Raw genomic sequence first — 15,121 nt, 5'->3', positions numbered from 1 at the left:
AGATAAGAGGAAAATCTTTGTACTATGTGTTACAGGTGCTGATCAACTAAGGCAGATATACGTTTGGTGGGTGGATGGCCAGGATGATTGGGTTTGTGGATCCTAGGAAGAAGGTAAAAGGTGGGACTGAGTGGTTTGGGTGGGGTAAGAAGTTCTGTGGATTGTGGTGTAAATCCTTGTGAGGGGTCTGAGGTTTTTAGGAGGGACTGCAGGACAGTTTGAAACACAGGGATGGGATCTCGATGGCAGATGCTGTATGTAGAGGTGTCAGACAACTGGAGTAGACCTTCACTAACATACTCATGTCAATCAAGTACCACAGTGGTAGATCCTTTGTCTGCTGGGAGCATAATGATGGAGTCATCAGCTTTTAGGGAATGTAGAGCCTGGAGTACTGCAGAGGACAGGTTAGGGTCATTTTGTAGGGACCTGAGGAAAGGTTGTGAAACAGTGCTGGATATGAAGAACTCTTGGAAGGCTTGGAAGGAACGATTCTGAGATAGTGATGGTGCATCAAGTTGGGATCATGGTCAGAACTGTTCAAGGTAGGGTTCAGCGTCTGGTTTGCTGTCGGAAGGGTTTTGGGATATGGTTGCAAAGTGATATTTCCAGTTGACATTATGTGTAAAGGAAAGTATGTGACTGTGTCAAGCAGGACACTACTAACGCTGTATCCAAACATTATGGGCTTGTTTTTCCTGCTCATTTGCATTAACTTACATGTTTCTACATTTAGAGCTAACTACCATTCATCACACCAACTAGTAATTTTGTCTAAGTCATCTTCTATCTGCCTACAGTCACTCAACTTCGACACCTTACTGTACACCACCGCATCATCAGCGAGCAACCACAAACTGCTGCTTACCCTGTCTGCCAAATCATTTATGAATATAGAGAATAATAGCGGTACTATCACACTTCCATGGGGTATTCCTGACAATGCCCTTGTCTCTGATGAACTCTTGCCTTCAAGGAGAACATTTTGGGTTCTATAACTCAAGAAGTCTTTGAGCCACTCACATATCTGGGAACCTATTCCATATGCTTGTACCTCGTTAACAGCATGCAGTGGGGCACTGTGTTAAATGCTTACTGGAAATATAGAAATATGGAATCCGCTTCTTGCCCCCCATTCATAGTTCACAGTGTATCATGTGAGAAAAGACCAACCTGAGTTTCACAAGTGTGATGCTTTCTAAAACCATGCTGATTTGTGGATGTAAATTCTTGGTCTCCAGAAAATTTATTGTATTCGAACTGAGGGTATATTCAAGGATTCTGCAGCAGACTGATGTTAGAGCTATTGGTCTGTAAGTTTGCCAGTCCATTCTTGTGCCCCTCTTGCATACACTTTTTTCAGTCATTTTGGACTTTTCAGTTGGTGAGAGGTTCGTGATACACACAAGTTAGGTAAGGAGCCAAGGCTGTAGAGTAGTCATTGTAAAACTGAATTGGGATTGCATCTGCACCTGGGGTTTGAGTGACCTCCCACTCCTTTCTAATCTACCCAATTTTATCCCTCTTTCCTCCATGATTAAGGAACTAACAGTTCCAGGAACTAGGACTAACTTACAATTTTATTTGTATCTACTGAAACTGTTGGAATTTCACATCCAGAAGGTCATACAGCTGTCCGTCTGTAATTTTGTGGTTTTATGAGTGAATTACCTTTTTGCTACAATTAAACATCTCATAATAATTTTGGTAAGTGGCACCATGACTTTTTATGAAATCATGTCAGGGCAAATGTTAAGTGTAACTTACACAAAACCGTCAATCATCAACAATTTGATGACTTTGAACTCAAAAATGGAGGTTAGCACTTGTGTCAAAAGGCTAGAAGAGGTGCACACATTTAACCAGTTGTTGAAACATTGCTGCCAACAACATACATGTAAAGTAACACATCAGATGGAAGCATATATACTTTCTTTGTCGAGAAAAGAAAGATTAAACAAATATTGACATTTACAGATGTATTGTTATAAAACAACAGACAAGGGAAAAAATAACATGGAATAGGTGCTTATTGTTTATAGGATGACAGAAATTGAGAAAATTATATTTATATAAAAAAGTAACTTTATTAAAAATTGTTTATATATACACACAATATAATAATGCTGTTGATCATTTCAACAGACTAATGTCGATGTCTCTGTGAATTTGTACAAGTGTGCGTGGAACTGTGCCAATACTGATACAGGTTATTAATCGATTGTGTCTGTACAGTCAAGAATCATATTTTGTCACTTCTGTAGATTTTCATTTACAGATTTTGACAGACTGTACAATATACAAGCAAACTAGCACTAGTGATTCATGACAATATGCAACAAATCGTAAGCCCATGACAAGTGTGCTATAAAGTTACCATAAAAGACATTTATCTTTGGGATTCATCGGTGAGCCTTGTGGGCATTTCCAAACTCTAGAAAAATCTTCAGAATTAGCTAAGGTACCTCTGACTCGATACTTGTGTGGGCTGTGTGGGTCTGACAACACTTCTTGAAGGAGAGACTCGCTAGTTGTAGATTCACACCATACCTAGAAAGAAAATGCATACAATATGTTAGAGTTCTGTCTCAATGACTTACAACATTCATGTTTACAGTATGAAACTAATGAAACTGCAGCATTTCTTTGCCTTTTGTAATTCTCTCGTCTCCAATGTAAGACATATAAAAATCAGTAAAACAAACTGGAAAGTCTCATATAAGTCTCAAATATAAAGTATTTACAATTTGTACACAGTATTTATACTTTTTAAACATGTAAATAAAATAAATATGTTTTAATACGATACACACATTCATTCCTTTTGCTATCTAGTATAAGACTGGGATTAATATGTAATCAGATGATGTCAGGCAAAGAACCAGTCAATAAAAATATACAGTATTTCTGATATTCCTCCTAATTTAAATGAAGGGGGCATTCTGCAGCTAGACAGCATTGTAAGTGGAAATCTGGTCCAACACTCAACAGTCCAATTACTACCAACTTTTTATTCTCTCTTGCCAGTGAAGGAACCTCTGGTTCTGAGAGCTGTAATTAAATCTCTTTTTTACTTATGCCTGTATCAAATCTCCAGTGAGACAATACAAGTATTTCAAGTATATGTATGCATGAAAAAGCCTTTTACAAGAGAAGATTGGAAAGTAACACACAATAATTTTACTACCAAAAAGTTTAATAGGTAACAAAACAAAAAAATCACAAATGAATTCACATCTTTTACCTCCTTTTCTAGTCATCAACATTCTCCACACATTTCTCCCATCATGGTACCAGTTTCAACATGCCCTGTTTGTAGAAGTCCATTTGGTTGGAGTCTAGCTATCTGTGGACTGCTGATTTCATTTCCTCATCTGTTGCAAAGTGTTGGCTGGGCAGGAATTTCTTCATGGGACCAAATAGATGAAAATCCAGTGGTGCAATGTCTGGACCATATGGTGGAGGTGGGAGCAACTCTCACCCAAATTCTACAATTTTCTCATGAACGAGAACAGGAACATGGGGCGAGCATTGTGATTAAGAAGTTTCACATCATGGGCATTAATGTTGTGGAGTTTGTCACAAAGTGTGTGACTCAGCTGAACCAAAGTTTACGTGGGGGCTGTAACATTCAGTGTTCTTGTGTTCAGCAAAGTCCACCAGTAACACACCAGGCATATCTCAAAACACTGTCACAAACAATTTTGTAGCAGATTTGGTCACTTTGAATTTTTTTCATATTGTGAAATCAGTATATTCCTACTCCATAGAGTCCTGCTTGGTTTTGTGTGTGTAGTGGTATGCTCGTGCCTCATCACCAGTGATGAATCCTTTCATAAAATGTTGCCCTTCTGTGGCTGAATGCATAAAGTGATACAAGCTTGCCATCGTTTGTTGGCCCTTGTCATTGTCTGTCAGGTTCTTAGGCATCCAGTGAGCACTAACTTTATTAAATTCCAATGCATAATGAATGATACTGTACACCACACCATAGGAAATGTTGAACAACTGTGATAAGGTTTGCAACTGCACACTTATTATTCAAAGTTGTTGCCTCAATGGCTCAAACATCCTGCATGGTTGCAGCTGTTACCCACCGCCCAGAGTGTGATGGATCACTCAGGTTCACATGGCTCACTTGGAAGAATGCACACCACTTGCAGACATTGCTACAGTCCATACAGTCATTCTGATACATACCACACGTCTCTGTGATTTTCGCACAGTTTGTGCCCTTTGGCCCACATATCTTGAACTACACTTCACCACTCTTCATGAGTTAATGACAGCAACATGCACATCATGTTTTCTTTGTAGTTCAGACTTCTCTTGCTAGATCTGCATATGAAAACAAAATACCCCCTGCAGTGCAAACTTCAAGCTGTATCGTTGTAAAAGTTCAACATTCCAGCTGCGATAACAGGCGAGAAAAAAAATATTGTAAGTTACATTTCAATCCTCCCTCATACACAGTTCTATGAAATTTGCTGGTACTTTTCATGTTTCAACCATTTTAATAATTCCTATTTCATATTCAGAGTGTGGAATGTCAGATCCCTTAATCGGGCAGGTAGGTTAGAAAATTTAAAAAGAGAAAGGGAAAGGTTAAAGTTAGATATAGTGGGAATTAGCGAAGTTCGGTGGCAGGAGGAACAAGACGTTTGGTCAGGTGAATACGGGGTTATAAATACAAAATCAAATAGGGGTAATGCAGGAGTAGGTTTAATAATGAATAAAAAAAATAGGAGTTCGGGTAAGCTACTACAAACAACATAGTGAATGCATTATTGTGGCCAAGATAGACACAAAACCCACGCCTACCACAGTAGTACAAGTCTATATGCCAACTAGCTCTGCAGATGACGAAGAAATTGAAGAAATGTATGATGAGATAAAAGAAATTATTCAGATAGTGAAGGGAGACGAAAACTTAATAGTCATGGGTGACTGGAATTCGATAGTAGGAAAAGGGAGAGAAGGAAACGTAGTAGGTGAATATGGATTGGGGGGGAAGAAATGAAAGAGGAAGCCGCCTGGTAGAATTTTGCACAGAGCATAACTTAATCATAGCTAACACTTGGTTCAAGAATCATGAAAGAAGCCTGGAGATACTGACAGGTTTCTGATAGATTATATAATGGTAAGACAGAGATTTAGGAACCAGGTTTTAAATTGTAAGACATTTCCAGGGGCAGATGTGGACTCTGACCACAATCTGTTGGTTATGAACTGTAGATTAAAACTGAAGAAACTGCAAAAAGGTGGGAAATTAAGGATATGGGACCTGGATAAACTGAAAGAACCAGAGGTTGTAGAGAGTTTCAGGGAGAGCATAAGGGAACAATTGACAGGAATGGGGAAAGGAAATACAGAGGATCAAATAGGTAAAAAGACGAGGGCTAGTAGAAACCCTTGGGTAACAGAAGAGATACAGAATTTAATTGATGAAAGGAGAAAATATAAAAATGCAGTACATGAAGCAGGCAAAAAGGAATACAAACGTCTCAAAAATGAGATCGACAGGAAGTGCAAAATGGCTAAGCAGGCATGGCTAGAGGACAAATGTAAGGATGTAGAGGCTTATCTCACTAGGAGTAAGATAGATACTCCCTACAGGAAAATTAAAGAGATGTTTGGAGAAAAGAGAACCACTTGTATGGATATCAAGAGTTCACATGGAATCCCTGTTCTAAGCAAAGAAGGGAAAGCAGAAAGGTGGAAGGAGTACATAGAGGGACTATACAAGGCTGATGTACTTGAGGGCAATGTTATAGAAAGGGAAGAGAATGTAGATAAAAATGAAATGGGAGATACAATACTGCGTGAAGAGTTTGACAGAGCACTGAAAGACCTGAGTCGAAACAAGGCCCCAGGAGTAGACAATATTCCATTAGAACTACTGACGGCCTTGGGAGAGCCAGTCCTTACAAAACTCTACCATCTGGTGAGCAAAATGTATGAGACAGGCGAAATACTCTAAGACTCCAAGAAGAATACAATAATTCCAATCCCAAAGAAAGCAGGCGTTGACAGATGTGAAAATTACCGAACTATCTGTTTAATAAATCAAGGCTGCAAAATACTAAAGCGAATTCTTTACAGACGAATGGAAAAACTGGTAGAAGCTGACCTCGGGGAAGATCAGTTTGGATTCAGTAGAAATATGGGATCACGAGAGGCAATACTGACCCTACGACTTATCTTAGAAGCTAGACTAAGAAAAGGCAAACCTACTTTTCTAGCATTTGTAGACTTAGAGAAAGCTTTTGACAATGTTGACTGGAATACTCTCTTTCAAATTCTAAAGGTGGCAGGGAGTGAAAGGTTATTTACAATTTGTACAGAAACCAGATGGCAATTATAAGAGTCGAGGGGCATGAAAGGGAAGCAGTGGTTGGGAAGGGAGTGAGACAGGGCTGTAGCCTCTCTCTGATGCTATTCAATCTGTATATTGAGCAAGCAGTAACGGAAACAAAAGAAAAGTTCAGAGTAGGTATGAAAACCCATGGAGAAGAAATAAAAACTTTGAGGTTCGCCGATGACATTGTAATTCTGTCAGAGACAGCAAAGGACTTGGAAGAGCAGTTGAACGGAATGGATAGTGTCTTGAAAGGAGGATATAAGATGAACATCAACAAAAGCAAAATGAGGCGTAATGGAATTTAGTCGAATTAAGTTGGGTGATGCTGAGGGAATTAGATTAGGAAATGAGACACTTAAAGTAGTAAAGGAGTTTTGCTATTTGGGGAGCAAAATAACTGACGAAGTAGAGAGGATATAAAATGTAGACTGACAATGGCAAGGAAAGCGTTTCTGAAGAAGAGGAATTTGTTAACATCAAGTATAAATTTAAGTGTCAGGAAGTCATTTCTGAAAGTATTTGTATGGAGTGTAGCCATGTATGGAAGTGAAATGTGGACGATAAACAGTTTGGACAAGAAGAGAATGGAAGATTTCGAAATGTGGTGCTACAGAAGAATGCTGAAGATTAGATGGGTAGATCACATAACTAATGAGGAGGTATTTAATAGGATTGGGGAGAAGAGGAGTTTGTGGTACAACTTTACTAGAAGAAGGGATCGGTTGGTAGGACATGTTCTGAGGCATCACGGGATCACCAATTTAGTATTGGAGGGCAGCGTGGAGGGTAAAAATCATAGAGGGAGACCAAGAGAAGAATACACTAAGCAGATTCAGAAGGATGTAGGCTGCAGTAGGTACTGGGAGATGAAGAAGCTTGCACAGGATAGAGTAGCATGGAGAGCTGCATCAAACCAGTCTCAGGACTGAAGACCACAACAACATTAAACAATGATAAATCCAGGATGGAATGTAACAATATTATGAAAAGGGTAGTTGCTGCTCACCATATAGTGGAGATGATGTGTCACAGATAGGTACAAGAAAAAGACTGTCACAAAATAATTCAGCCAACACAGCACATGATGGGACAGGCGGCTGGGTGGGGGTAAGGAGGAGGCTGAGGCGGGGAGGGGTAGGGATAGCAGCGTAGGGGTGTGGCACGATAAAGTGCTGCTGGGGAGCATGCAAGTATCAGGTGGGGAGAGGGTAGGACAGCTATGTGCAGTCAGGAGGTTAGACGGAGGGCAGGGGTGAGGGGAAAGGGGGGGGGGGGGGTAGTGGGAAAGGGGAGAAGTAAAAAGACTAGGATCATTGGTGGAGTAGAAGGCTGTGTAGTGCTGGAATGGGAGCAGGGAATGACTAATAAAAGTTGAGGACAGGAGGGTTATGGGAACATAGAATATATTGCAGCGAGAATTCTCACCTGTGCAATTCAGAAAAGCTGGTGTTGGTGGGAAGGAATCATATGGCACAGATTGTGAAGCAGTCATTGAAATGAAGAATGTCACGTTGGGTTGCATGCACAGCAACATGGTGGTCCAGCTGTTTCTTGGCTACAGTTTGTCGGTGGCTGTTCATGCGGACAGACAGCTTGTTGGTTGTTACACCCACATAGAATTCAGTACAGTGGTTGCAGCTTAGCTTGTAGATCACATGACTGGTTTCACAGGTAGCCCTGCCTTTGATGGAATAGGTAATGTTTGTGATCAGAGTGGAGTAGGTGGTGGTGGTAGTGGTGGTGGTGGTGGTGGTGGAGGAGGAGGAGTAGGAGTAGGAGGAGGATGTATGGGAGAAGTCTTGCAGCTAGGCCTATTACAAGGATATGAGCCATGAGACAAGAGTTTGGGAGCATCAGTTGTGCAGAGATAGACGAGGATATTGTGTAGGTTTGGTGCAAGGCAGAATACCACTGTGGGATGGGTGGCAGGACATTTCTCATTATGGTGCATAATGAGAGGTTACAACTTTATATGAGCTTAAAACATATTATAATACCTTTTTTTTTTTTTACTTACTGTTGCAAATCCAAGAAAGAACAGTTGGTCTGGAGTGAATTGCTCGAGGCCAGGTAGCCGTGGCTCAGGTCCGTTCCTTTCCACATAACTGCGATACGCATGATATGCTTGACGGAGGCCTCCATTGTCAGCTATATTTTCACCTAATGTGGTCACACCATTCATCTGTGAAGAAACGGGGATAAGTGGAGAACTTTCCTTTAGGTGAAAAAAATATTAACATTTATTTTCTTTTGTTCCTTGTCTGTAGACATTTACAGCTCTTTGATTATAGGTTTTCTATGTTATGTATCATTACCCACTAATTAGAATACAGAAACTTATTTTAAAAAATTAACAGCTATGACAACACATCTTCATACTTTATTTTTGTGATCTATTTGTTTCACTTAGTTATAATCCATCCTTAGAATTGAATCACAGTGTGAAAAGGATATGATAAGAGCCACATAGCAATAGGCCATTACTATTTTCAATCAAAATACAATTTGTCCACCATAGACCACATGATGGATGTTCATTACACAAAACACACACACAGAACAAAATTAGAACTTAAGATCCTCTGTAGGGTGAATTTTGAACTTTCGCATTGTGCAGAATGCCTTTACATATTCATAGATCTTCGTCTCCCCTCATTTTCACACCACATACATACTATTTCCTCAAACTCATTTACAGAGCTATAGAGTAGGAGTTGTCTAGTAGAAATGGTTTCAGTTCGCTCTTAAAACTTTTACTATCTGCCAGCACCTTTAATTCGCAAGAGAGTTGGGCAAATATTTCTATGGTTACATTCTTCACTCCTTTCTATGCAAGAGCAAGGTCAGGTTCTGGATAATGGAGGTTATTTTTGTTCATAGTGCTTTATTTATGAACACTGATATTATTTTCAAACAGTGCCTGATTCATAAGACAGTAAATTTATTGTAAAGTTTTTTTAAATTTTTTAAACATTTTTGCACAAATGTTGAGGATGGACAACATACATCCTAACAGCACATTTCTGTGCTGTGAATAGTTAGAAGCTGTATGTGGAACTGACCCAGAAAATTATTCCATATGTTGTCACCAAAAGCACCAGTTAAACATAGAGCAGATTCCAGATAGCTCTGCTCTATATAAAAAAAAAAAAACAAAGATGATGAGACTTACCAAACAAAAGCGCTGGCAGGTCGATAGACACACAAACAAACACAAACATACACACAACATTCTAGCTTTCGCAACCAACAGTTGCTTCGACAGGAAAGAGGGAAGGAGAGGGAAAGACAAAAGGATGTGGGTTTTAAGGGAGAGGGTAAGGAGTCATTCCAATCCCGGGAGTGGAAAGACTTACCTTAGGGGGAGAAAAGGACGGGTATACACTCGCACACACACACACACACACACACACACACACATATCCATCCGCACATACACAGACACAAGCAGACATTTGTAAAGGCAAAGAGTTTGGGCCGAGATGTCAGTCGAGGCGGAAGTAAAGAGGCAAAGATGATTTTGAAAGACAGGTGAGGTATGAGCGGCGGCAACTTGAAATTAGCGGAGGTTGAGGCCTGACGGATAACGAGAAGAGAGGATATACTGAAGGGCAAGTTCCCATCTCCGGAGTTCTGACAGGTTGGTGTTAGTGGGAAGTATCCAGATAACCCGGACGGTGTAACACTGTGCCAAGATGTGCTGGCCATGCACCAAGGCATGTTTAGCCACAGGGTGATCCTCATTACCAACCAACACTGTCTGCCTGTGTCCATTCATGTGAATGGACAGCATGTTGCTGGTCATTCCCACATAGAAAGCTTCACAGTGTAGGCAGGTTAGTTGGTAAATCACGTGGGTGCTTTCACACGTGGCTCTGCCTTTGATCGTGTACACCTTCCAGGTTACAGGACTGGAGTAGGTGGTGGTGGGAGGGTGCATGGGACAGGTTTTACACCGGGGGCAGTTACAAGGGTAGGAGCCAGAGGGTAGGGAAGGTGGTTTGGGGATTTCATAGGGATGAACTAAGAGGTTACGAAGGTTAGGTGGACGGCGGAAAGACACTCTTGGTGGAGTGGGGAGAATTTCATGAAGGATGGATCTCATTTCAGGGCAGGATTTGAGGAAGTCGTATCCCTGCTGGAGAGCCACATTCAGAGTCTGATCCAGTCCCGGAAAGTATCCTGTCACAAGTGGGGCACTTTTGTGGTTCTTCTGTGGGAGGTTCTGGGTTTGAGGGGATGAGGAAGTGGCTCTGGTTATTTGCTTCTGTACCAGGTCGGGAGGGTAGTTGCGGGATGCGAAAGCTGTTTTCAGGTTGTTGGTGTAATGGTTCAGGGATTCCGGACTGGAGCAGATTCGTTTGCCACGAAGACCTAGGCTGTAGGGAAGGGACCGTTTGATGTGGAATGGGTGGCAGCTGTCATAATGGAGGTACTGTTGCTTGTTGGTGGGTTTGATGTGGACGGACGTGTGAAGCTGGCAATTGGACAGGTGGAGGTCAACATCAAGGAAAGTAGCATGGGATTTGGAGTAGGACCAGGTGAATCTGATGGAACCAAAGGAGTTGAGGTTGGAGAGGAAGTTCTGGAGTTCTTCTTCATTGTGAGCCCAGATCATGAAGATGTCATCAATAAATCTGTACCAAACTTTGGGTTGGCAGGCCTGGGTGACCAAGAAGGCTTCCTCTAAGTGACCCATGAATAGGTTGGCGTATGAGGGGGCCATCCTGGTACCCATGGCTGTTCCCTTTAATTGTTGGTATGTCTGGCCTTCAAAAGTGAAGAAGTTGTGGGTCAGGATGAAGCTGGCTAAGGTAATGAGGAAAGAGGTTTTAGGTAGGGTGGCAGGTGATCGGCGTGAAAGGAATTGCTCCATCGCAGCGAGGCCCTGGACTTGCAGAATATTTGTGTATAAAGAAGTGGCATCAATGGTTACAAGGATGGTTTCCGGGGGTAACAGACTCGGTAAGGATTCCAGGCGTTCGAGAAAGTGGTTGGTGTCTTTGATGAAGGACTCCACCAAGAGTGTCTTTCCGCCGTCCACCTAACCTTCGTAACCTCTTAGTTCATCCCTATGAAATCCCCAAACCACCTTCCCTACCCTCTGGCTCCTACCCTTGTAACTGCCCCCGGTGTAAAACCTGTCCCATGCACCCTCCCACCACCACCTACTCCAGTCCTGTAACCCGGAAGGTGTACACGATCAAAGGCAGAGCCACGTGTGAAAGCACCCACGTGATTTACCAACTAACCTGCCTACACTGTGAAGCTTTCTATGTGGGAATGACCAGCAACATGCTGTCCATTCACATGAATGGACACAGGCAGACAGTGTTGGTTGGTAATGAGGATCACCCTGTGGCTAAACATGCCTTGGTGCATGGCCAGCACATCTTGGCACAGTGTTACACCGTCCGGGTTATCTGGATACTTCCCACTAACACCAACCTGTCAGAACTCCGGAGATGGGAACTTGCCCTTCAGTATATCCTCTCTTCTCGTTATCCGTCAGGCCTCAACCTCCGCTAATTTCAAGTTGCCGCCGCTCATACCTCACGTGTCTTTCAAAAACATCTTTGCCTCTTTACTTCCGCCTCGACTGACATCTCGGCCCAAACTCTTTGCCTTTACAAATGTCTGCTTGTGTCTGTGTATGTGCGGATGGATATGTGTGTGTGTGTGTGTGAGGGTATACCCGTCCTTTTTTCCCCCTAATGTAAGTCTTTCCGCTCCCGGGATTGGAATGACTCCTTACCCTCTCCCTTAAAACCCACATCCTTTCGTCTTTCCCTCTCCTTCCCTCTTTCCTGACGAAGCAACCGTTGGTTGCGAAAGCTAGAATTTTGTGTGTATGTTTGTGTTTGTTTGTGTGTCTATCGACCTGCCAGCGCTTTTGTTTGGTAAGTCTCATCATCTTTGTTTTTAGATATATTTTTCCCACGTGGAATGTTACCTTAAATAACAGAAGGTAACATTCCACGTGGGAAAAATATATCTAAAAACAAAGATGATGAGACTTACCTGTTTGACCTGCACATTGACTGCAAGATCAATCACAAGCCCAAGTAATTATGTATGAATGCGAAAGTACAGAGATCAAAACAAAGATCATCATATACACATTGCTGTAACATAGTACATGTGAACAGTATAGGAGCTGACGCTCATTAGAGTGTTCAAGAAGCGCTTTTGTTTGGTAAGTCTCATCATCTTTGTTTTTAGATATATTTTTCCCACATGGAATGTTTCCCTCTATTATATATATCTATATATATCTAAAAACAAAGGTGATGTGACTTACCTAACGAAAGCGCTGGCAGTTCGATAGACACACAAACAAACACAAACATACACACAAAATTCTAGCTTTCGCAACCAACGGTTGCTTCATCAGGAAAGAGGGAAGGAGAGGGAAAGACGAAAGGATGTGGGTTTTAAGGGAGAGGGTAAGGAGTCATCCCAATCCCGGGAGCGGAAAGACTTACCTTAGGGGGAAAAAAGGACAGGTATACACTCGCACACACACACACACACACACACACATATCCATCCACACATATACAGACACAAGCAGACATATTCCATATTGAATATAGCCTGTATACACAGCACCTATAACAACTCCACCTATGAGAGAAAGGAATATGACTGTGGAGAGTGTGAAGTCATCATACATAAATTTGTATTTGCAGTACTAAGGGTTCAGAACTGAAGGTGTTCTATGCTGTCCACCAGAGAGGTTAGCTAGCAGATCCCTTCTGTGGCAGTACATCAATAGAACTGCAGACTCAACTGAAGGACACTTGTATTCTGAAGTTTTCCTTGTGCTGCACATTGACTGCAAGATCAATCACAAGCCCAAGTAATTATGTATGAATGTGAAAGTACAGAGATCAAAACAAAGATCATCATATACACATTGCTGTAACATAGTACATGTGAACAGTATAGGAGCTGACGCTCATTAGAGTGTTCAAGAAATGCACCATTTAACATACACATAGCCTCAAGCTTTACATAGCCTCAAGCAATGCATCAAAACCTAGGGGCCACTGGTCCCCATTTCACCACAGTACTGACCACACTTGTGAATTCTATGTACATGCAGAATGATGCATTTCTTGAACATTGTAATGGGCATCAGTTGTTGTTGCTACTGTAACATGGTACATGTGAACACATATATTATGATCTCTGTTATGAAATGTTGTAAAAACTGATTGTGTCAGTTAATGACAATATTATGAAAAGTATAGATTGCCAATCACCGTGTAATGGAGATGAGTTGCTGATAGGCACAACAAAAATATTGCTAAATAAGTAAGCTTTTGGCCAAAGGCCTTGAGGCCTTGTAAAGTAAGAAACACACACACACACACACACACACACACACACACACACAAACACACACACGTGAAACTTGAGTATGGCCTCAGCTGCTGGTGATGGTGGTCATGTGCTTGTGGGTTGTGTTTGGGTAAGAAAGAAAGAAAGAAAGAGAGAGAGAGAGAGAGAGAGAGAGAGAGAGAGAGAGGGGGGGGGGGGGGGGGAGGGTATCTACTGTAGAACAAAGCCTTTTGGCTGAAAGCTTACTTATGTAGCAGTGTTTTAGTTGTGCCTGTCAATGACTCAATATCTCCACTATACAGTGAGTACAATCTATCCTTTTTGTAACATTATCATAATTACATCATGGATTTTCCATGGTTTTATTGTGTCAGTTACCAGTTTTTAATGGTATAATGTGGTATAATGCCTTTGGTAAGACAATAGCTTTTACATTTAGTTATTTTAGTAGGCAGTTTCTTATGCAAATATTGTTCTTTTATTTTTACTGCCTTTTCTCTATTTAAATGTATATTTTCAGTTTTGTGGCAATTGTTCAATTACACTAGGCACAAATGATGAAAAACTGTTTTTTTATTTTTTATTTTAAACATCTAATTCCATAGGACCAAAACTGAGGTGCAAGTCACCGAGGTCATGGAATGTCTCAGTGCATGAAATTACAACATAAAAGCAATAACAGATAAAAATAAAATGTTTATGAACCCAAAAAAAGACAAGCTATAAGTTTATCTAAATGCAATCAACAATACAACACAGGAATCAGTTTAATTTTTCAAGGAACTCCTTGACAGAATAGAAGAAACTCTTCAGTTTTCGATTTGAAAGTGCCTGGATTATTGCTAAGATTTATGAATTCTTGTGGTAGCTTATTGAAAATGGATGTATCAGTATACTGCATACCTTTCTTTCACAAGAGTCAAGTGTACTGAAATCATGCGCTAGCCTGAAAACAGTAACCAGTGCATACTACACTTACATACAAGCCCAACTAAAATATGATGTGATATTCTGGGGAAATTCTCCAACTACCCTGAGCACACTCAAAATCCAGAAGAGAGCAATGAGGATTATTACTGGGAGCAAACCCAGAGACTCCAGCAAACCCATCTTCAGAAAGTTGGAAATCCTTACACTGCCTTGCCTACACATTCTCAAGACTCTTAAAATTATTCAGAAACCATATAGTGCCAACTGACTCCATAGTCATAAAAAATAATGAAATACATAAACACAATACCAGGAAAAACTCAAATCTGCATGTCTTATGTAAAAACACTCAACTGTGTAAAAAGGGAGCTTTCCACATGGGCCTCCAACTGTTCAACAATCTTCCCACTCCATCGAAGACAACATAAAATTTAGCAAAGCCGTGAAGTCATATTTGTTTTGTCACTGTTTTTACTCTACAAA

General features: G+C 41.0%; 1 protein-coding gene across 1 annotated transcript in view; it reads right to left on the bottom strand.

The window, feature by feature from the left end:
- Nucleotides 1–2,104: 2,104 nt before the first annotated feature.
- Nucleotides 2,105–15,121, bottom strand: part of LOC126475105 (neprilysin-4-like) — a 138,462-nt gene continuing 125,445 nt past the window's right edge. The window contains exons 18-19 of the mRNA XM_050102684.1: nucleotides 8,379–8,543; nucleotides 2,105–2,550 (exon numbers count right to left, since the gene is read on the bottom strand). Coding sequence (XP_049958641.1) covers nucleotides 2,374–2,550; nucleotides 8,379–8,543 — 342 coding nt within the window. The 3' untranslated portion in view covers nucleotides 2,105–2,373. The remainder of the gene's footprint in view (nucleotides 2,551–8,378; nucleotides 8,544–15,121) is intronic.

This window comes from Schistocerca serialis, chromosome 4 (genome assembly GCF_023864345.2).
Source record: "Schistocerca serialis cubense isolate TAMUIC-IGC-003099 chromosome 4, iqSchSeri2.2, whole genome shotgun sequence".
In the NCBI taxonomy this organism is placed as follows: Eukaryota; Metazoa; Arthropoda; class Insecta; order Orthoptera; family Acrididae; genus Schistocerca; species Schistocerca serialis.
Note: the sequence above shows the minus strand (reverse complement) of the source record. Positions and strands in the feature narration are given on the sequence as shown.